Source organism: Solanum tuberosum, unplaced genomic scaffold, assembly GCF_000226075.1.
Source record: "Solanum tuberosum cultivar DM 1-3 516 R44 unplaced genomic scaffold, SolTub_3.0 scf00265, whole genome shotgun sequence".
Lineage (NCBI taxonomy): Eukaryota > Viridiplantae > Streptophyta > Magnoliopsida > Solanales > Solanaceae > Solanum > Solanum tuberosum.
Genome location: NW_006239189.1, coordinates 301,650 through 324,434, shown reverse-complemented (window position 1 = coordinate 324,434; position 22,785 = coordinate 301,650). Strand labels below are relative to the sequence as shown.

At 32.8% G+C, this 22,785-nt stretch overlaps 1 protein-coding gene across 4 annotated transcripts; it reads left to right on the top strand.

The window, feature by feature from the left end:
- The first annotated feature begins 6,914 nt into the window (after positions 1 to 6,914).
- On the top strand, positions 6,915 to 18,641 carry LOC102590142 (probable LRR receptor-like serine/threonine-protein kinase RFK1). 4 transcript variants are annotated; one of them, XM_015313768.1, is made up of 24 exons: positions 6,915 to 7,200; positions 9,196 to 9,289; positions 9,850 to 9,921; positions 10,040 to 10,108; positions 10,193 to 10,264; positions 10,456 to 10,527; positions 10,656 to 10,727; positions 10,815 to 10,886; positions 10,970 to 11,041; positions 11,142 to 11,213; positions 11,311 to 11,382; positions 12,025 to 12,096; positions 12,287 to 12,352; positions 12,599 to 12,661; positions 12,750 to 12,797; positions 12,940 to 12,983; positions 13,544 to 13,932; positions 14,934 to 15,129; positions 16,442 to 16,594; positions 16,790 to 16,908; positions 16,989 to 17,199; positions 17,277 to 17,532; positions 17,642 to 17,792; positions 17,938 to 18,641. In XM_015313768.1, exons 1-24 carry the CDS (start codon positions 7,113 to 7,115, stop codon positions 18,292 to 18,294), a joined length of 2,952 nt encoding a protein of 983 aa, XP_015169254.1. In that variant the 5' UTR covers positions 6,915 to 7,112; the 3' UTR covers positions 18,295 to 18,641. The 4 variants fall into 4 exon arrangements, with proteins under 4 accessions (XP_015169254.1, XP_015169253.1, XP_015169252.1 ...); XM_015313767.1 differs by having other exon boundaries at positions 9,136 to 9,289; positions 10,064 to 10,108; XM_015313766.1 differs by having other exon boundaries at positions 9,136 to 9,289.
- The last annotated feature ends 4,144 nt before the right edge of the window (positions 18,642 to 22,785 follow it).

Genomic DNA, 22,785 nt, shown 5'->3' with positions numbered 1-22,785 from the left:
CTATTTTATATAATGTAAATATTCTATCAATATGTTGTATATATTGTTTATACAGTTTTAATATACCAAATATATGAATTGTGTATAAATTCACATCCTAAACAAAATAATAATACATGTTAATTAAAGAAGTGGAATATATTTAATAATATATAACGCTATATACAATTCAATTTGTAATATTAATAAAATATTACATTTGGATTTCAAATGAAAACAGAAAAAAAAAGTTGTTCGTGTATTAAAAAAAAGTTAGGAAAATAGCATAGTTGGATAACATTTTCAATGAAAATAATTAAAAATAAATCAATAAGGGTAAATGTGTAATTTACTATTTTAATACATGTATAACTAATACATGCATAACTTATTCCACCTTCTACCATGCATAACTTATACATAGATTCCCTCATAAGTTATGTTGGTATTAATTATGTAGGACTACAAAAAACACAACCAAACACCGTATAAAATTAATACATGAATAACTTTTATACAACATTTAGAATTCTACCAACCAAACATGGTATAAGTTATGTTGACTTTTCCACCTAATACAAATTTTCTACCAAACATGGTAAAAGTAATGCAATTTTTTATAGATGGATAAAATGCAACTTATACCGTAACCAAACGGCCCCTTAGTTTATACTAATACTAGGTTGCATATTTGTTAGTATTTTAAGAATATAGTTATGTTATTCATGTAACTATATATGTCGGTATGGTATTTGATATTTCGATATGTTATTTCTAAATACCAAATATTGTATCAAATACCAAATACCAAAAAAAATTAAACTGTATATCATATACCACACCAAATACCATAATATCAAAACTACAACATTAAAATATTTGATATAAATTATTTTAATAGAAACAAAATGATAAATTATTCATTGAATTTTTAAAATTAAATAAGTATTGTTGGATATCTCAAAATAGTATAGTAGACAAATAAAGTTATCGGTATGGTATTCCCTCCGTCCAACAATAGTTGTCCACTATACTAATTTAAATGTCCAATTATACTTGTCTACTTTGTGAAATCAAGTATGGTTGGACAGAGATAACATTAAAATGATAAATTTACTATATCAATTATTATTCTATATCAAGTCAAAATTTAACAAATAAATCGGAACGAGATTTTTTCCTTTACTAATAAAAACCTGAAAGATATTGGTGACAGACAACATGTCAATTTCTTCCCCTCTGAGCAAAATCCCAGTCACTATCCAACCTCCATCTTTAACCTGCATTTCCCCCCTTCAAATTCTTCAAATCTAAGCTAAACATAAGTTTTCAACAGTAACACAGAATCAAGAACCCAAAAATTAACTTTTTTTCATCCAAAGAATCAATGAAAAGAGCTCACATTAGATTCATTCATCAGAAAAAATGGTCAACACCCATTATTGTATTCACAATCTTTGTTGTTATACTCCTTCTTTTACTAATTTTAACCAACCCCACTTCCTCATTTAAGCCTAAATCATCAACCCCACATTCAAAATCAGTTATTTTTGATGAAATCTTGCCTGAGTTGCCTCGATTAGCTTACTTGATTTCGGGTACTAAAAATGATGGAGTAAAGATGAAAAGGCTGCTTCAGGCAGTGTACCATCCAAGGAATTATTATCTGTTGCATCTTGATTTGGACAGTTTGGATAGTGAGAGATTGGAGCTGGCTAAGTATGTTAAGTCGGAATTTGTGTTTAGGGATTTTGGGAATGTTAAGGTTGTGGGAAAATCAGATCTGGTTACTTATAAAGGGCCTACTATGTTGGCTTCTATGTTACATTCCATTGCTATTCTGTTGAAGCTGCCTAAGAGTTGGGATTGGTTTATTAATCTTAGTGCCTCTGATTATCCCCTTATGACTCAAGATGGTTAGTACTCTGATTCTTCCTGTTGTTTACTTTGAAAGGATGTAACTTGTTTGAAGTGTAAAAACTATATTTGGTGCAGCTTCTGCTTTTCGAGGACATGACCTTAGATAAGTGGTTATGAAGGTCGCGGATTAGGATAAAAGGTTATTAGGTAGTTGAACTTTGTCTAAGGTTAGTAGGTATTTGAACGTTGTCTCATTTCCTAGCGCGATAGGATTGGTGGTAGTTTGGTGCATTGTACCTATTTCCTTGCTTATAACAGTAGACAGTACTAGTAGCATTTTTCTTGTAGTTGCCTGTGTTATGACTTTTGTTACTCCTTGTTATTTACTATGCTTCAATTATCATATTAGTTGGTTATTGTCATTGCTCCTCTTTTAAATGCTATGTTATATTTTTCCTATTATTTTCTATGTCTGATTTATATATGTATTTTTCTTTTAGCTGCTCTAATGTTTGTTACTTAAGCCGAGTGTCTTCTAGAAAAGCCTCTCTACCTCCAAGGTAGGGGTAAGGTCTTGCGTTCACTCTACGTCCGCAGACCCTGCTTATTGGTCTACACTGGGTTTGTTTTTGTTGTTGTTGGTTTGAAATGTGTATATTTGTACTAAGTCTGCACTAATTGTCATGAAGGAGCAGTTAATGGAGTGATACTTTGTTCCTACTGACTGAAAATATTGAATCTATCCTAATGATACTGATTTGATTCAAATGCTGCTCCTCAGAAGGGTGCGCGCACAAAATTTTAAATTGATTGGCTCACCCTACTTTGGAGTTAATATCTCAAAAGATCACTCAACTTAGAGAATTTATCTGGTAAAGTCATTGAACTTTGTTTTGTTTCACTAAAATCATTGAACTTATGTTTTTGTATCAATAAAATCACTGAACTTATATTTATGTATCAATAAAATCACTGTACTAAATTTATCATTAATTTTATTGATTTACGTGCAATTAGACTCAAACATTCACAATTATATCCATTGACCCAATTAAAAAAGCCCAACACTTCTTCATCTTCCTGCAATCTCCATGCATGTTCATTTTGAGTGTGGTTTTAGTTATTGCTGAAGAAGTCCCAATTGCAGAAATCTTTGCATGGTTAAGCTGGCAATATAGACGACCCGTTTCGAAGTGACACGGATAATAACGAAAACATGTTGCATAACCCACTATCATCGTAGACAAATTGACAGTTATCTATACTAAAATTTCAAGAACCATCAATTTATATTTCAAGATTTTAGGTTTTATTACTGAAAAATTTACAATCTTCGCTGAATAAAATATGGATGTGAATTTATGTGTAACAGTAGAGGGGAAATCTGTGTGGAAGTGGAAAAAAATCGTGTAGATAATATGGAAGAGGAATAACGGGACAAATTAGAATTTGGTTTTGGCTATTGTTGAAGAAGTGTGGGTTTTTAATTGGGTTAATGGGTAGAATTATGAATGAGTTTCAATCTAATTACATGTGGATCAACAAAAATAATTTTATATATTTATAAATGAATAATAATTTTAGTTGAATGATTTTATTGATACAAAAGCATAAGTTCAGTGATTTTACTGATATAAAACAAAGATCAATGACTTTACTAAATAAATTCTCAAAGTTGAGTGATCTTTTGAGATATTAACTCACTTTGAAGCATAGATTATTTATGCACCCATTGCACCGCCTAAATAATAATAATAAAAACCTTAATTAACAATTATGAAATAGATTAAAAGTCCATTAGTTTATGAATCATGGAAAAAATTTAATCTCGTTAATTAATCGAAATTATAATTTATGAATTATAGGAAAGAAAGAATTAAAAAAAAAAAGGAAAAAAAGAAGAAGATTGAAAAGACATCCATTCAAAAAAAAATCTTTATTGTCTTGAAATATCAATTGTTGTGACATGTGATCCTAAGCAAATTTCAATTTTCAGCTGAAAATGTCAAGGATGCAACTATCAAACTTTTCAATATTTTTCTAACTATGGAACTATCAACAAGTATAATTGTTACCATAATTATTATTTTTTAATAAGGTGATAGAGATGTATCATTATTAACCATATAAAAGTTTACCATAGTAAAGTGATGAGTTGTTTCACATAGAGCTCACTCCACTGTATATTCTTTGAAAATTGAACTGTGACTTTTGTATGAGAAAATGACCAAAAGCCCCCAATTACATATGTATATTTTACGAGAGTCCTATTACATTTCTGAATTATTTTAAAATGAAGTTATTTGCTTCCTAAATATTGATGTGGCAAATAAGGTGTAGTTCACTCTCGTGAGAGATAAAAAGATAGTTAAAATATTAACTTTATAAATATTTAATTTATTTCATATTAATATTCTATTTTATTTTAAAAAAAATATGTTTCCTTTTATTTATTTTTTACCTTCTTTATCTCTTCCCTTCAATCTTCATCATCAGATCCATACTAGACATCGGCGGTGGCTCACCTCGACCACCAGGTCACCGCCCTCATCAGGTTTTCATCACTGAGTCAATTCTCATCACCAAATCACATACTTTTCATCATATCTCCACTTTTCATCACTTTGAAAAATTGTTGGTAGCTCAAAATTAAAATCAAAATTGAAAGTTAGAAGAATCTAACTTTAGACTAGTCATTAATGGAGGAGTTCACTAAGTAATTGATTCAATTAATGGAGAAGAATTCATCATTGGGTAACAAACCCTTTAATGAAGAAGACTCATTTATTGAAATTGTTGTAAACATCAATCGAATTTCTCATATCAACATTGTTATAAGTCCCTCCGTAAGTTTGGTACCTTTATCCCGGCAAGCAAGTATCGTTTACTTGTAGTTCTTTGAAGAATCGATCTTTGAGAAATATTATAATAGCGGAAGAAGAAGCAATATTTAGTGATAGAGTTTTTCGTTTGTCTCTAGCTTTAGAAAATGAGATTTCCTGTGCGATGAAGGTCGAAGTTTCAATAGTCATGGCGTCCTCTCGTCAAATCTGCAGAAGGTTCAAAGAAAAAGAGATGGAGAAATGGAAAAGAAAGAGAAAAGGAGAAGATGAAAATAAAAAATAAAAAAAGTAAAATATAAAAGAAAAATTATTATTTTTTATATGAAAAAAGGGTAATATTACCACCTAATACAAATATTAGCTTGAGTTTGTAGGGAGTAGATATTTCACTTTTAAAAGGTTCAGGGGGGTGATAGATCCCCGTGAAGAATACGTGTGTAGTTAAAAATTCGATAATAGCTTGAAGGGGCTTTTGGCCATTTTCTCACTTTTGTACTTTGGATAACACCAATAAAAGAAGCACAAAAAAAGTCTCAACTTAAACTTGAAATGATTGTCATTTACTCACGTGAGATGAGATCTTTACGCCAAATTAATATACATAATATATATTTATATCATTTAATTAAATTATTTAAGTATGATATATACATTAAATTGATTTAATTTAAATAAATATTTACCTAATATCGACCCGATCATGCAATTCACATATTAGTTTTAGCTGCCACATTATTATCACGTGCATGTTAATTGGAAGCTTATTTTAATTTGCTTTTACTTTTTAAAAGATAAAGATTGTTTCATCTAAAAAAAATTAGATTCAACCAATATAATGAGAGATTATTGTTATTGTACTTTCTTTTTTTTTGACATTTTGAACGTTTAAAACTTTGAAAAAATGATCATTAATTCCGTAGTTAACCAACTAAAAAGTTCACGTAGGACCCATAAATTAATGTAAAATTCTAAATTTTATGATTATATTACTTAATTTAGGATAAATCTTTCTGGCCATAAAATTTGGCAAGAATGGTAAAGTAACATATTTCACACTATTTTATTTTACCTTTTTGAACATTTTTACCCTTTTAACTTTAATACATTTTAATTAAAAAATAATAATTTATTTAAAATAAAAAAAATATTATAGACTTTTTAATTTTTTGACCAAATTTTAATTAAATTTTCTGGCCATTTAGCATTACCCCTTAATTTAAATAGGTCGTCGATCGACAGACAAAAGAGAAACAATATGGGCCAATTTCATGACTTTATTGAATAATTAATATTGCATATGACTTTTCTAGTTTTCTTCATGGTGGAAATTTGACTACTCACATGTGTTGATTAGCTTAAATAGTAGTAGTAGTATATTTTTCCACATTAAGGATATTATATACTAAGAAATAATATTATATACATGGAATATTATGAAGGGGATAATCTACTTTAAAGATATTCTTATTTTTAAATACTTTTTATTTTGATATTTGGGTATTTGCAATACATAGTTTATTCCACATTATATTTACATAAAATATTATAAAAATTTCCGCGTAACTTAGAGCAGGTATTGTTTAATACAATTGATCAAATAATGTACTTTTAGTACACACTATAATATTTTACGCCTAATAAATTTGATAATATGTCGATAATGCTAAATAAGATTAATGATAACTAACTATGTAATTTGTTTGCTAATTCTTGTTTTTTAGTGATCAATATTATCACATATTCAAGATCATAAATTTCAAAAGTCTTATAATTACATAAATGTCATGATACGTTCAAGTTGTTTTTTTCCTTTTTATAATGCAATGTTGAATCAAATTATATCGTATAAATTAAACGAAAAAATACTATTTATTATACTAATATTATTTGTTTATTCCCTCCGGCTAAACTTTCATTAATATAGAAAAATCAAAGTTGGAGGAGGTTCTTAGATAAGTTATGTTCTTTGTCTCAATTTATATAACATATATTTTTTTTATTTTGTTAATAATTAAAAGTAATTTAATTTTAAAATTATTTCATATAATCACACATTTAAAAAAAAAGTATTTTAGACACTAAATTCTTAATTATTTTCTAAAATCTCAAGTAAGTTAAACCGCATCCCATAAATTGAGACGTGTGGTTAGTACTCTAAGAAATTTATGACAAAATTAATGTAGGATAATGGCACTCATATTGAGCACATATGCATGCCTCCAAAAATTCCCTATTCGTTTTTGTCAAAAAAGAAATATCAACGTCTACTCTCTACAGCTCCAGCACCAATTATTTCCAACTCGATACGCACTTCCTTTTTTTTTTATTCTTTTTGCTGTTTATTATTTTGGGATTCATATATTCATCTTACTGAAGTGAACTTTTTTTTTTTTTTTTTTTCTTCTTTTACACATTTTTGATTCTTGAAAAATGTATCCAACCATAGCTTGGATTCTGAGATTACACTGCTGCTTGTTGTTCTTGATATTTGCAGAGTCCAGAGTTCCTCAAGAAGAAGGTAAATTGCTGCTCTTTTCTCTTTGCTTTAATGGGTATTTTTTTGGATTCCATGGGAAAGAGGGGGGTTACTTTAGCAGATCAAGAAATACTTAATTTCTTAGTACAGCTTTCTCTCTCGATTGCTATAATTTTAAGAAGGATTAGGAGTTTTGAGTTTAAAGAAGATGAGAAGTGGATGGAATTACTTCAATTTAGTGAATGTATAGTGAAAAGGTGTGAGCTTTACTGTTTTCAAATAGATAAATAATGGATTATTAAAGTTAGTTGCTACCAAGGGTATGTCCTAGTAGTCAATAAAGTGGCTTGAGCACATGAGGTCTCAGGTTCAAAGTTCAGTTGACCTAAAAACACCAGGTGATTTCTTCCAATCAGTTGTAGCCTTGGTGGGCAGAGTTACCTAGGACATGTTGCTGGTGGGATGTGGGAGGTGGTAGGTATCCCGTGGAATGTATATAGTCACCTAGTACATGTTGTTGGTGGGAGGTGGGAGGTGGTTGGTATCCCGTGGAATGTATAGAGTCACCTAGTATATGTTGCTGGTGGGAGGTGACAGGTATTCCGTGGAATTAGTTGAGGTGTGCAAGTTGGGCTGGACACTACGGTTATTGATTGTTTTTAAAAAAGACTAAAGTTAGTTACCAGTTTCCTGAAATTAATGCTATGTCTAGCGCTTAGAATGTTCCAATTTAGGTGGTATTCTGATTTGCTTGTTTTGCCATGGACGTGTTGGCCTTGAGAAGGTAGAGAGGTTTCCGATAGACCCTTGGCTCAATAAAGCATATCCGAATCAATAAGAGGAGGAGGAAATACAATTATTAAGTAGTTATTCTTGAAAAAAGATATTTAATAAGAAGTTTGGCTGCCAGAAGCTTAGGATTTTTATGTTAAAGTGATACAGTTTACAATGTAAAGGTTGACGAATATTATGTGACCATCTCTCACATACAAATTATGCACAGAAGTCTGGTGGAGTTTTTGGGAAAGCCCCCTCTAGTGTTGAACACTTATACTCTACATCTGGAGTTGCATTATTTTACAAGTCATTTCTGTCCAGAACTACAAGTACAAAGTTGTTTTCTAGAGAATGCAAGTTATCTGGTACCCAAACTGGTTTGAGTGTCAGGTACCTAGTGGAATAATCGAGGTGTATGCAAGTTGGCTCTGACACCACGGATATAAGAAAATAACAAGTCCTTTTAATAGCCCCTTTACTAGCATCAAGTGCATGAAGAGGATGCTTTTTTCTTATATGTTTACTTTTGCGTGAAGTATACTACATGTCCCCCTATTCTCTTGAAATATTTGATGTATTTCAGGAGTTTTTCTGATGGAGTGCATCTACGTCTCTTTGTTAGGTGTTAATTGTCGGAGTGAACACTTATTAGCTTACAATCATTGCATCTCGGTCACATTAAGGGATGAAACATTTTTTTGAGCAGCCTAATCTCGAGTCATTCTGCTTGTCTTACAGATAGAAGTGTTCAATAGTTTATATACCCCCTCTAGTCCATATTAAGTGAATTGTTGGGACTTTTATCATAGTTCAAAATAAATGAATGGTTCAAAGTTCAAGAAAATTGTTGGGACTTTTCTCCATATTTTCCTTTCATTTAGTGAGGATCTTAACTACTTTACATTTTCTACTAGAATAGTTTGGGAATAATCAAAAGAGTAAAGTGGAAAGTAGCTTTTAATTTATGTCCTTAAAATATTTTTCATAAGGGGTGTGCCCCCAACAATTCACTTAATATGGACTAGAGAGAGTAGTTCTTTTCAATTTGATGGAAGCACTAAATAGAAATCGATTTTTCTAAACTTCTTCGGCTGATGACCTTTTTGGTTATTACCAGTTGTAATTGTCAAATAGTATCTTTGGGAAGATTGCATAGTGCAAGCTATACTAGTTGATTTCAACCTACTGATTGTTTTTCAGTGAATGTCCTCCAACAAATTGCCAAAACGATGGGTGCAACATATTTGAGTTTCGATGCAGATTTATGCAGAGTTGAAGGTGTTGGAGTCCCAGTTAAGCTAGCGTGGCATGAGAAAATTGTTGGATGTGATGATGAAGACCACATCACAACAATGTGAGGCATTTACACCTTATTTCTAAATCGAGATTGATTAAATTGTTTCTAACCTTTTAGCTTGTCATGCATGCTTTGTTTCTACCCATATCTATGTGATTATCAATGTCACCCCAGAGCCAGCTTGGGGTCAATCCTACTTGATGTCTGTCTGAAATAAAATTGGATGAACGAACTCAAGGAATTCTGAAGTGAAGAGGTTTTCAGATTTTTCATGAACTTCCTTTCCCCAGAACCAATATGTATGGTTACTTAAAAGGCTTATTCAAACTTAACTACTTAAGTATTCCTGGAGCTTGTAAAGTGAAACATTATAGGCTATGCTTTCATCGGGTTTAGAAAAGCCATATCAATACAGAAGTTTCCTTCTAGTGACTTCATACTAATTCTTCTGTCTCAACTGGACTAAATAGTAAATACCACTCATTGCCGGGTTTCTTTTATCAGAAGCAGCCATAAGCAGCCATTCTGATTTCTCTTCGTTTGCATCCACATCTTTTTTTATTTCTATTGCAATTTGTTCCTAAATTGATGTCTTTATATTATTTTCACGTATGCAGTGTATTAAAGGGTTTAAATCTTCCAGGAGTACTCCCACCTGAATTGGTAAAGCTTCCCTACATCAAAGAAATGTAAGAGCTATTCTCTACCATTTTTACAATTGATCCTTTCACTAGCCTCTTTTTTTTCATGACTATATCAACATAAGTCACTAAATCTTTGCCTTCGTCTTTCTTACCCCATTTATAGTGATTTTGCGTACAATTATCTCAGTGGCAGAATACCAGTTGAGTGGGCTGCAACGCAGCTGACTAACATGTAATACCCCACTTTCTTTCCAGCTGATCAGTTTTTCTGTCATGTCTTCATTTTCAAATCATAATTGCATACTTTTTGATCCAGCTCTGTTACTGTAAACCGGTTGTCAGGGGAAATCCCAAAGGAGTTGGGAAACATCAGCAGCCTTTTGTACCTGTATGTATTGAATTTCTATTCGAACTTACTTCTATGATATCGGTCTGGAGATTGGATTCTCTTAACTAGTCAAAAAATTCTCATATTATTGATATATATTGCAAAAGAAAATGTAGTGGCTATGCTGTCCAAATATAATTTGGGTGGCTATTTGCTCTCTTTATTCTATCCATTGAAATGTTTTAAACCAGGAATCTCGAGGCGAACCAGTTTTCAGGCAGTGTTCCTTCTGAACTAGGGAAATTGATCTACTTGCAAACCCTGTAAGACCTCTCATTTCTCTTCCACTTTGTTATCTTCTCCTAAAGCAAACTTGAAGAATACTTGGCATTTGGCACCTGAATGACTGATGCATAGATGAGTGGGTGATTAAATCTTTTTCTACTTTCAGGATTTTATCCTCCAACCAATTGGTGGGGAAGTTGCCAACTTCATTTTCCAAACTCGTAAATTTAACGGATTTGTAAGAGCATACAGTCTAGCCAAGCTCCTTTTAGCTCTTATCTTTCTCGGGGAATAGAATATCTCACAGTATAATTTTACTATACAGTAGGATAAGTGACAACAATTTCAGTGGACAGATTCCAGATTTCATACAGAACTGGAAACAACTTACCAAACTGTAAGATCTTTCGAAATACCTTCCAAACTTCAAAATAATATTTTGGCAAGAGTTTCTAAACTTTTTCTTGACGATATCTGAAGGGAGATGCATGCCACCGGACTAGAGGGTCCCATTCCAACAAACATATCTCTTCTGAATAAGTTAACAGATTTGTGAGTAGAGAACCTTACAACATTATCTTAACTAATTTTTATTAGATTTTTGTAGAGCATTTACTCTTTGCAGTTCTCTCACGGTCAATTTTGTATACAGGAGGATCAGTGACATAGGTGGACCAGTTCAGGCATTTCCTTCACTGGGTGATATAATGGGATTCCATAACTTGTATGTCAAATTATACCGATATGTGGAAACCGTTGCACAGTTATAGTGTGCTATTAAGTATTCTAGCTTTCCTTAAGCTAATTAAATATGGATACAGGGTATTAAGAAACTGCAGCCTTTCTGGAGAGCTTCCTGTATATATTTGGGCGATGAAGGATCTGCAAACATTGTAAGTTATGGACTTATTCTTTTGCACCTAATGTTCAAACTTCTTCAGCTGCATTCAAAATTACATGGTATTAAATAGAGAGAGAGAGAGCTATTACATGATTTTCTGCCTTCCTCCTCTGTCCGTGACCTTTGGATTCTCTGAAGTCACACTATTTACTGTCCTCTATTGGCGCCTCTTTCAGTTAATACTGCCTTCCCCAGTCAAAAACAGTTGAGAAATCATTTCTTCTCTACCAAGAACTCCTGTAGAAATTAAAGCCCCTTTTAATTTCCTTGTTTGGAAAATTGAAATATTTCACATCTACTGTGCTCTCTGTGACTGTAAATTTTTTAGCATTTCCAGTTTTAAAAGATAATTGAGGCTGTTCAAGAAACAATGCACTTGTTCTTAATTAGTATATGACACCTCAATATCAAAAGGTTTCATGCTGCTCTTTGCTTTTCACTAAACTTCTCATCCTTCCTATGTTTGTATCTCTCCAGTACATTATTTAGTCTAACATATAGAGTTGGCTCTTATACATTTTTCTTCTACAATATACATGTGGCGGTTGTAAGAGTTTGTGCTCACAGATTCATCTGCTCTATCTCCTTCTGAGAGTTCAAATGGTAATCATGATTTCTTTTTAATTTTCTGCAGAGACGTTACCTTCAACAAGTTAGTCGGAGAAATCCCAAACAATATTAGTGCTAGAAGTATGCTGAAGTTTGTGTAAGTTGAATTGCAAAAAGTGGATTCTCTCAAATGTGATGTCCTTTTTATTTTGTTATTAGCAAGTTACATCAGTCTCTTCTCAATCTTCTTTTGCTCATACCCCCAACATCTTCAAGTATGAAGTGTATAACATGTGCTTGCACTTCCAGATTTGCTGTTGCCTAATTGCTTTATGTTCTCTACATAGGTTTCTTACTGGCAACATGCTCAGTGGAGATATACCAGACTCTCTTTTGAAGAGTGGAATAAATGTGTAAGTGTATATTTATTAATATTCTAATTTCATAAACAATTTCTGCTGGTGTAAGATGGACTCGGTCTTTGCGGAACATGTCATAATTTTTATTCATAAACATAATGGTTGTTCAGTGGCATGCCAAAGCAATTTTGATTCATTCACGTTGGCATTATTTTTTCCATATTTTGTCTTCATGTGGATCTCACAACTGCTTGGTTCATAATCGGAAAGATGACATCTAACAGCGTCCTTTGCGCGCAGTGATCTTTCCTACAATAATTTTACATGGCAAGGACCTGACCAACATGCTTGTCAGCAGAACATGTAAGGATAGGTCCATTTTTGTTAATTCATGCTTTTACATTGTTTATTGGATAAGCATATATGGTTCTGATAATTATTCCTTCTACAGGAATCTGTATTTAAACTTGTACAAGAGCTCTGCAGCAGTAAGCCCCTTGTAAGATGATTCTTATTATCCTGAAACATTAAAATTCTGATTTATGATGAAACTGAGAGAAAAAGGAAGTGCAAAGCAGAAGTGATTGCTTCTATCTAATTCGGATTTGGTTCTAACTGCTTTTGTGCTTTAACTCCTACAGAATGAGAATTCATCCATGTACGAAGGATTTTACTTGTCGTCGGTGTAAGTATGTTCTTTTCTTCTCTGGAAAGTTATACAATTTTCATATGGAATATGAATCACATCCGTAGCAAGAATCTGAAACTATATCTTTAGCCGCTTTGCCATCTTCTCCTTCACTCAAATAGCAGATTGCTCAACTATGCAAGAAACTGTAGCAAGTTAGTTTCATTTTTGATATTTAACACAGAGACATTCTAAGGGTGTATTCAGTCTTAATGTCCGTTTGGATTGGCTTATTTTAGGTGCTTTAAAGCCAAAATAGCTTTTAAGTAGTTTTGAAGTGTTTGGGTAAAGTCAAAAAGTGCTTATAAGCGCTTACTTTAAAGTCAAAATAACAAAAATAAGCAAAAGCCGTAATTTAGAAATCCTAACTTATAGCTTTTGGCTTATAATTCATAAGCCAAAAGTCAATCCAAACAGGTCCTTAAACTCATGTATATACAAGTATTTAGATGATTTGAGGATTCACTACCTAATCGTTGGAAATATTTTCTGCTTGATCATTTTCCCAACTTATGAAATATATTTTGAGCATTGACTTCTATTATTTTCATTGGCAGATGGGTGTTCATTACATGTTAATAGTGGTGGAAATGATTTTACTGTAAAGGAGAGCGATGGAGAAGTTCATTATGCAGGAGATGCAAGCGTTGATGGTGGTTCTGCTAGATATTTCAGCAGTAGCACCAATTATTGGGGATTGAGTAGCACTGGGGACTTTATGGATGATAATAATGACCAAAATGCACGTTTTATTGAAAGTACACAATCAAAAAGCCTCTCTGAATTGTACAATAATGCACGGATGTCTCCCCTCTCACTCACTTACTTCCGTTATTGCTTGAGGAATGGGAGTTACAATGTCAGCTTGCACTTTGCTGAGATAAGTTTTACAAATGACAGCACCTATACCAGTCTTGGAAGGCGAGTATTTGATATATACATCCAGGTTGGTATGCCCATTAGAAAAACTTTCTATACGCTTAAACTATGTTAGATGTGTGAAAATATGAGGAAAAAAAGAGAGAACTTGTATTGTATTTGGTTGTAGATGATATACAAGATGCCTCCACATATAGAAGTTCAGGCAATTACAATTATGGTAAGCTCTAACCTAAATGAAATAAGAGAACTTATTAAATTTGGGAATTTACCCATCCAGAATTAGAAAAAATGCTCTCTACTACTAACCTAGAATATATTTTAACACATCACTGCATTAATTCTCCCACAACGCGCCTTCCAAACTCAAGGTGATACAGCAACTTGTGTTTGCAAATCGAAAGTGAAAAGTGACATGATACTACCTGGACAAAATAGAGTAGGAGTTATGATTGAATTTGAGGACATTCATGTTGCGAGCGTATCTAGATGGCTACAGAGAAGCAAGCACTGTGCCAGATTGATTGGATAGATGATCATTCACGGTGTTTAACTTGGTGACGGTATAGTAACCATGCGTTGACTGGTACTAGTCTCAACTAAAAGTGTTCTCTAGAAAGCGACATGGTGCTGTCTGGATGGTGACACATCAGCTAGCTGGACAGCTATAGACTGTTTGACTTGACAGGTTAACAGGTATAGAGTGATGATATCAACCCAACGCGGACTGTCGATACGTGGCACATGTTGCCCAAAAGATGCTGGAGCCTGGAAGAGAGTAAAAGAGTGATGCTGCTTTATCTGGAAAGAGACGAGCCTTATTATGAAAAAAATGAAAAACTGTGTGGCAGGCAGCTTTAGATGGAAGCTATTAGATCTATAACAAGAAAGTAGTCTTTATATAGGAGTTTAGACAACTAGGATACAAAATTTTATCTTTCCTTTATACTGAGATTTTTGAATAGGAAGAATTTCGTATACTATTAATCTAGACATATTCTAACATCTCACTGAATAAGTTCCTGTGACTTTCCACAAGATACCTACACAATATTCTTTGTACTTCAGGAAAAATTAGTTTGGAAAGACTTCAATATTGTGAATGAGGCTGGTGGAGTTCAAACGCCTCTGGTTAGGCATTTTAAAACCAGTGTGACAGATAATTTTTTGGAGATTCGATTTTACTGGGCTGGCAAAGGAACTATCAGAATCCCAGTTAGAGGGCATTACGGTCCCCTAATATCTGCAATCTCACTCAAACCAAGTAAGTTTCTTCAATATTCATCATTTTAAGGGGAATATCATAGTATATCTGCTTTTACACTTCTCACTTTGGTTTCCTTCAAGTATATTGTGTATTTAAGCATGTCTCAGTGAGAACTAACACAAAAAGGCATGTATCAGTGTAAACTTTAAAGTCCCAAGAGATATTCTAGAGATCGTACATATCATATGAGCAGGTTCATACATGATAAATTTAATTGTTTTTAGAAGAAATACTGCAATTGAATGCATGATTACATGCTCTGTTTGCTTATTTGTGGGGTTGACATTGTTTATCAACTTCCGTTGTATAAGATAAAATTGCTGCTATCTAACATGATCCATGTTAATATTGTTGAAGTGTGTGACCATCTCATCTGGTCTGATACCATATTGAAGTGTGTGATCATCTCATCTAAAAGCTTAAGCTACTAGAGAGAGCACACTTTAACAGTTAATTATATTCTCAACAAATATGTGGAAAATTCTGATATTTTTTTTGCCATTTCCACCGTGCTATTTGAACACCAGTTGGCGTCTGAAATTGCAAAAGATAAATGGTTGGCTATCTCTCTCAACCATTGATTTGCTTTGGTCTCTTTAGAGTTGCAACTTGCAACATTTATCTAGAGATCAAGTAAACTATTATCAGCACCAAAAGCCAATCTGCGGCTTTAACTTAGCCTGCTCCGAATGATTGAAAGAGTAATTTTTCAATAGCTTTCCTAATTTTTTACTGGGCAAACTAGTTTTTTTGAAACTAAGCTATTAAAGTTCATACATGGCTTGATATTCCTGTGGTTCTGTACCAACTATACGTATTAGTATGTTACTGATTTATAGTATAAACTTCGATGTTTACCAGGTGATAGAATATTTGTATTGTGGTTATTTCAACCAGGCTCTTCTTTTCGGCCTTCCAATAGATAGTTTTAAGCTCTAAATACCTTTCCTATTCCTATTGCTATTTTCTTTTCATCTAAAAAAATAAGTAGGAGTTAAATCTCTTCTGGTATGTCCGATGTAGGCATACATTTTATAACTGTTTTCTCTCCTTTTTGGTTATTGATTCAAAGGGTCATTCTATATGGCCAAGGAAATCCATTTTCGTAATTTTGGTTGAATTAACAGACAGAAATTCTCAGCTTGAAGGAGTGTTGGATGAGTGCCCATGTATTTTTCTTTGCTATTATTTTCCCATGAATAATATGCATGTTGATATTCATATTCTATGTAATCAACTGGAAGAATCTTATTTTCTATTGCCCCTGCTGTTGCATACACTTAACAATCTAGTCTTCATTTCTGTGCAGCTTTTGGATCTTGTTCAGAGGAAGATAAAAAGAATAAAAAGAGTGCGACTGTTTATGTTATTGTTGGAGTAGTGGCTACATGCATTTTCCTGTTGTTAATAAGCACGCTTTGGTGGAAAGGATATCTTCAATGCAAAAAGAAACAGAGAAAAGGTAATCACTGAACAGATGTTAGAATGAAGTAATTTTAACTAGCAAATTTTGTGACTAGGCAGCTAGCTGATCCATGCATTACTGATTTGAAAGAGCACAATCTACTGAAATGATAATCAAAGAAAACTCCATATCCAGAAGTTGTGAGTTATAAATAGATGACTAACCAGTAAAGTTTCTCTATTTCCATGACAGATTTAGAGGGCATGGAGCTGCAGACCATTTCTTTTACTTTAAAGCAAATAAAGGCTGCAACTAATAACTTTGATGCTTCTAACAAGATAGGGGAAGGTGGTTTTGGTGCAGTTTTCAAGGTATCACTTTGGTAACAACAGTAATATAGTATCGTCTTTATCATTATTGGTTGTGAACTCTGACCAAATATTTTATGTAGGGCCGGTTATCTGATGGTACTTTAGTTGCAGTGAAGCAGCTCTCGCGTCAATCAAGACAGGGGAACCGTGAATTTTTGAATGAGATTGGCATGATTTCTTGTTTGCAACACCCAAATCTTGTTAAGCTGCATGGTTGCTGCATTGAAGGGACTGAATTACTGCTCGTATATGAATACTTGGAAAACAATAGCCTCGCTCGCGCATTATTTCGTAAGTTATTCAATCTCTTTTAAAAAAGTTCCTAAACTATTACTAACTCTCTATGAAAATGTCCATTAAAATTTTAGCATGTTGGATAACTTTAGATTCAGAGAAAAGTCAGTTGATGCTTGATTGGCCGACAAGGTTCAAGATTTGTGTTGGGATCGCTAAAGGTCTGGCTTTCCTTCATGAGGAATCAAGCCTTAAAATTGTACACAGAGACATTAAAGCTACTAATGTACTGCTAGATAGAGAACTAAATCCCAAAATTTCGGACTTCGGGCTAGCTAAACTTACTGAAGATGATAATACCCATATTAGCACTCGAGTTGCTGGAACAATGTAAGTTGCAACGTAAAATTCAAACTAGATCTTTCTTTTTTTTGCCGTTATCTTGTCAGCAGCGTGGTTAGGTAAAATTTGTAGCATAATTGTATGTTGATAACTGCAGAGGATACATGGCACCAGAGTATGCACTATGGGGCTATTTGACTTACAAAGCAGATGTCTACAGCTTTGGAATTGTCCTCCTGGAAATTGTTAGCGGCAAGCACAACTATGGCTATGTGCCTTCCGACAATTTCATTTGTCTTTTAGACTGGGTATCTTTCCTTTTCCTTTTTGTTAATGCACTTCAACAAAGCCTGACTCGTCTACCATTTATAAGATTGAGAATCCTTGAACATTTTTAACCATGAACCTCCCGCACTCCCTTTGAAGTTGCTAGCTTATAAAACTCTATTGCAGGCCTGTCACTTGCTGCAAAATGGAAAAATAGAGGAGCTGATTGATGATAAATTGGGTTCTCAGTTTAGCAAAGCAGAAGCCGAAAGGACAATAAAAGTAGCACTATTATGCACTAGTGCGACGCCATCACTCAGGCCTGTAATGTCTGAGGCTGTAGGCATGCTTGAAGGAAAAATAGATGCCCCTGATAGTATCCCAGAAGCAAGTATGTATACTGACGATTTGAGATTTCAAGCCTTGAAAGATTTCCAACAAGAGAGGCTAAATCAAAGTGCATCAAGTAATCAAGCTCAGTGTTCAAGCATCCAAACTGCCTCTGATCTCTGTGAATACAACCCCGAATCAAGATCTGACTGACTCTCTATTGTGTGTGTATTCTTATTTAATCTCTTGCCGGTGTGCCTGTATCTTATGGCTCATGAGGGATTGCATTGGTTCAAAGCCATTCATCGAGGTATGATTGTTGTAAGTTGTAACTATTTGTTCAATTTTTGTGAGTAAGATTTCTAAATGTACATAAATTACTATCCCTAGAAAAAGTGTGAGGAGTTATATTTCTCCAGCTCTGCATTTTTGCACCTCCTAGCTAGATTTCAAAGTTGTATAAAATTCTGCCCCATTGTGATATACCTGAAATGTAGACTATATGGTCCTTCTGTAAACAAAAAAGGATTCATTGTTCAATTTGTGTCAGTTGTATCTTGTATTGCATCTTTTTGTTTGCCAAAAGAGGACAGTGTATATGCTGAAGAAACAACACATCATTTTAGATGAAACTGGAGGTTTTCTTTGACCCACAAGATAGTTAAAATTTATGTAAGTAGCAACTTCAACACAAGGGTCTATCGTAAACAGCATCTGCCTTCACAAGGTAAGGGTGAGATCTACGTACATTGTACACACCACTCTCCAGACTCCACTTGTGAGATTACATTGATATGTTGTTATAGCAACTTCAACACTAGATAGTTATAATTCTATTCCAGATAAAATTTCCAATTCGTCAAGATTGGAAATTTTATTAGTCCATTTGAGAATCTAAATAATAATGCATCGCATCGCCCCCAATATAAAAAGAAGAAGATTTTCTAAGTAGCAAGTTGACCCCTTTAAAGTTATATACTCATATATTAGGCATTTTCAGACTTGCAATTTAAATAAGTAAAGACCACCCATATCTCATATTTATATTTAATGTTCATCTTGCTTGAAGTCAATCTATTTGACTTTTTTTTTTTGAATAATTAACTCAAAGTTTCCAGTTTCATACTATATTACTTCATCGTTCAATTTGCTTATAGAAATTAATTAAATTAATCTCTATCTGTACCAAAATAGAACAGCTCATTCCCTATTGACTTTCCAACTTCAAGTCCATGAAAGATTACTTAACTTCAAATTAAGTTATGTATCATGTTAATATATGTAGTATTTTTTGGGTATATAATTACGTGATCTAAACAACTATCTAAAATATATAATTTCTAATCAGGGTTGGCTCAATGTCTTTAAAAATGAGGCATATGTCTTAGGCTCAAAAATTGAAGGGCCTAATTTTCTAGTAATAATAAAATTATTATAAGTCTCCTTTCTAACCAAAAAAAAAAAAACTATATTTTTTAATTTATTTGTTGTTTTTTTAGTTTGTTCCAAAACATTAAAGAATGTTTCTTTTTTATGGATCAATTTTTAAATTTAACTTCCACATTATATGTTTAAGACCACAAGATTAAAAAATATTTTGGTATATATATATACTAGTTTTTTGACACGTGCGTTACACGTGATTACCAGCTCAGAAGATATATGTTATAGTAAATAGTATTGCTTATTTAAGTGAATATTTGAATAATAAACATTGCACAAAATAATATTGCAGATTCTTTTGTGAATGTTCAATGTGGATCGTCATATATATATATCTTATTCACACGAATCTATGAAGATGGTCAATGAAAAATTTTATTAGCTAAATGCAATAATGCATATATTTATTTCAATTTGATGAGGTTCAATCATGTAATTAGTCGTACCTCAGTAATATTACCTTATAGACCATATTTGTTGTGTATTTTTCTTGTCATCTAACTAGATGTGCTTTGCACGTGTATTCCACGTTAAACTGTTTAGATGTCATATGAACATACATTTTATTTTTTTAGAAATAATCTTTGTGTATTAATTTTTATTGTATAATTATAACATAATAAATGACGTTCTTGTTGTTAGCTCTCATATTTGACTTCTCGATTGACTGTATACAAAAATCAAAGATAGTTATTTGATTGTCCAAAGTTAACTGAAAAAGGGTTCCTTTTTTTATCCTAAAAACTAAAAATTAAAATTAAAGAATATATTCTATCTGTGAAATCATATATATAATCACATGCTTATCTTACACCCAACAAATATGTAGTTCATATACTTGTAAACGATTTTCAATTTATTCAATCAAGCATGAATCATCCCAGGAAAATAACAACATCGTGTTATCACATATATAGGGGCAGTGTAATAATTTGAAAACTTATTGGTCAAAAGTTAATATAAGAAAAGATGAAAGAAATAATTAATGTACTAACTATGAGAATTCATAACATTATAACTAAAGAATGTTGAAGAGTGTGAATAACATTTGTAATAATTAGTAATAACTAAGAGAATTTATAATGTTATAACTAAAGGATTAATGTGCAACAGATGTATTTCTAATAAATTTTATACTTGCATAAATAAATAGGACTTTTAATTAAAGTTACTATTTTTTCTTATAGTTATTAGATTTTAATTTAGTGTAGGGACAAAATGAAAATGTTTATTCCATATTACTGAATATAAAATTTATTTTGTAATTGATAATTTTTTAAATAATTCATATATATTCACATATTTTACTCTTGAGAAGTTTAATAATTTTGAAAAAAAAATGTTCAGAAGCATATATTTACATCACAAGAGAAATTGTTATAAAAAACAAATGAATTTTGACTACATCATGTTAACTTCATATATTGAAACATTACATACTAATGTATATATTAAGCAAAAAAATAATTATTATATCATCAAAATTATTTTCCTCAAGTACTCGAAGTTATTGAATGTACCCTCTTAGGATAGAACGATTTACTTCATCAGAATAGTGGTACCTCATATTCCGCTAAACTTCGAACTCACTCAACGACAATAAATCACATGAAATTTTTTAATATGCAAGAAGAAGAGTAGGAGATTAACAAAATTGTGGTTGATAAAGGAGAGGAAGCTCCTTTATTTATAGTCAACAAAGAGTAGTATGACAAGTATTTTTTGTGTCTTATATGAAAAGTCATGACCTTTTTGAGAAGTCGTAGCCCTTTGAAAAAGTCACAACTCTTTGAAAAAACCACAACTCACCGAAAAATCAGAACCCTTTGAAAAAAGTCACAGCTTATCGGAAAAGTCACAACTCATCGAAAAAGCCACAATCTAAGTTAGGGATATTATAGTAATTTAACATTCAAGTTAGAAGTTCATGTTTTTAAGATAATATAGATATAGATTAGTTTAAGACCATAAAAAAACAAAACTTTTTTTAATTAAAAAGAAAGAGATAACTTGAATATCAGATATAAAAATAATAATTTAAATTTAAGCCTCCAATTTAATAATAAAAGCTACAAGAAGCGAACTATATTCTTGTAGTCTAATACGTAATTCTGTAACAAGAAACACTATTCCAATTACTTACATATAGAAATACCGGTTTCGGTTCCTCTGTGAATGTTGTCGTATAAGAGCGCATTTCTTGTGATTGTTTGAATGGTTGATTTGGTTAATGGGGTAATATATTTGTTTGCCCTTCTTCTAGGGTTCTTTTTCTTCCTCTTTTTGTTGGGTTTACGAGTCAATGCAAGTCCAAAATTGATGCGTTAGTACAAAAAATTATAGATTCTTGATCTTTGTACTAAAAATTATATGATTGGGATTTTCTGTGATTATGATGCGAGAACGCATGCAATTGAATTCGAATTCTAAAACTGTTTGATTTGATAAAATAATATGTTTTCTTTCCCATTCTTGCATTTAGTTAGTTTCAGAGCCAACACTAGATTAAGATTGAGGCTTTACTTGTTGAATCTTGACAAGCTAAATATTGAATCTTGGTTTTCTTGTTGGAAATATATTGTAACACCCCGTATTCGAAACAGACCAAAGATACATATTTCGAGAAGTTGCAGGTGCAACTTACGGTCACCATCCACGGACCGTAGGTCAGACCACGGCCCATGCTGGTGGTCCGTGGTTCACCACTGCAACCCCTCCCAGACCCAGCTCAGAAAATTGGCTAAGTCCCGACTCACGGACAGACCCACGGTCCGTAGTCTGTGTCTGTGGATCGAGACTTCCCTTACCCAACCTCTGATACAAACTACGGTCGACCAGCACGGACCGTCGTTCGATCCACGGTCCGTAGGTCTGACCGTAGATGAGGGTCAACAGCCAGTTAGATGAAGATTATTGATGGGTCAACTTCAGATGGTCATAACTTTTAGCACATAAGGAATTGTGTTTCCCATGACCTATGGTATGATAGATAATTGAATTATATTTCCAACGCCACCGAGTTTGCTAAATTCCGACCTCCGAGTAAAAAGTTATGCTTGTTTTAGTGAAGCCCTGTCGGGCATACTCGATCTACGGACCCAATCGACGGTCCGTCGATTGATTGACGGTCCGTCGATTGATTGATGGCCCCACTCCGACAGCAGTTAATTCAGGATTTTTTGGGTCTTTTCCTATTTCGTTTAACCCCTAAGATACGTCGTTTAAACCCTAAATCAAGAGGTTTTAGTCAGTTTAAACCTA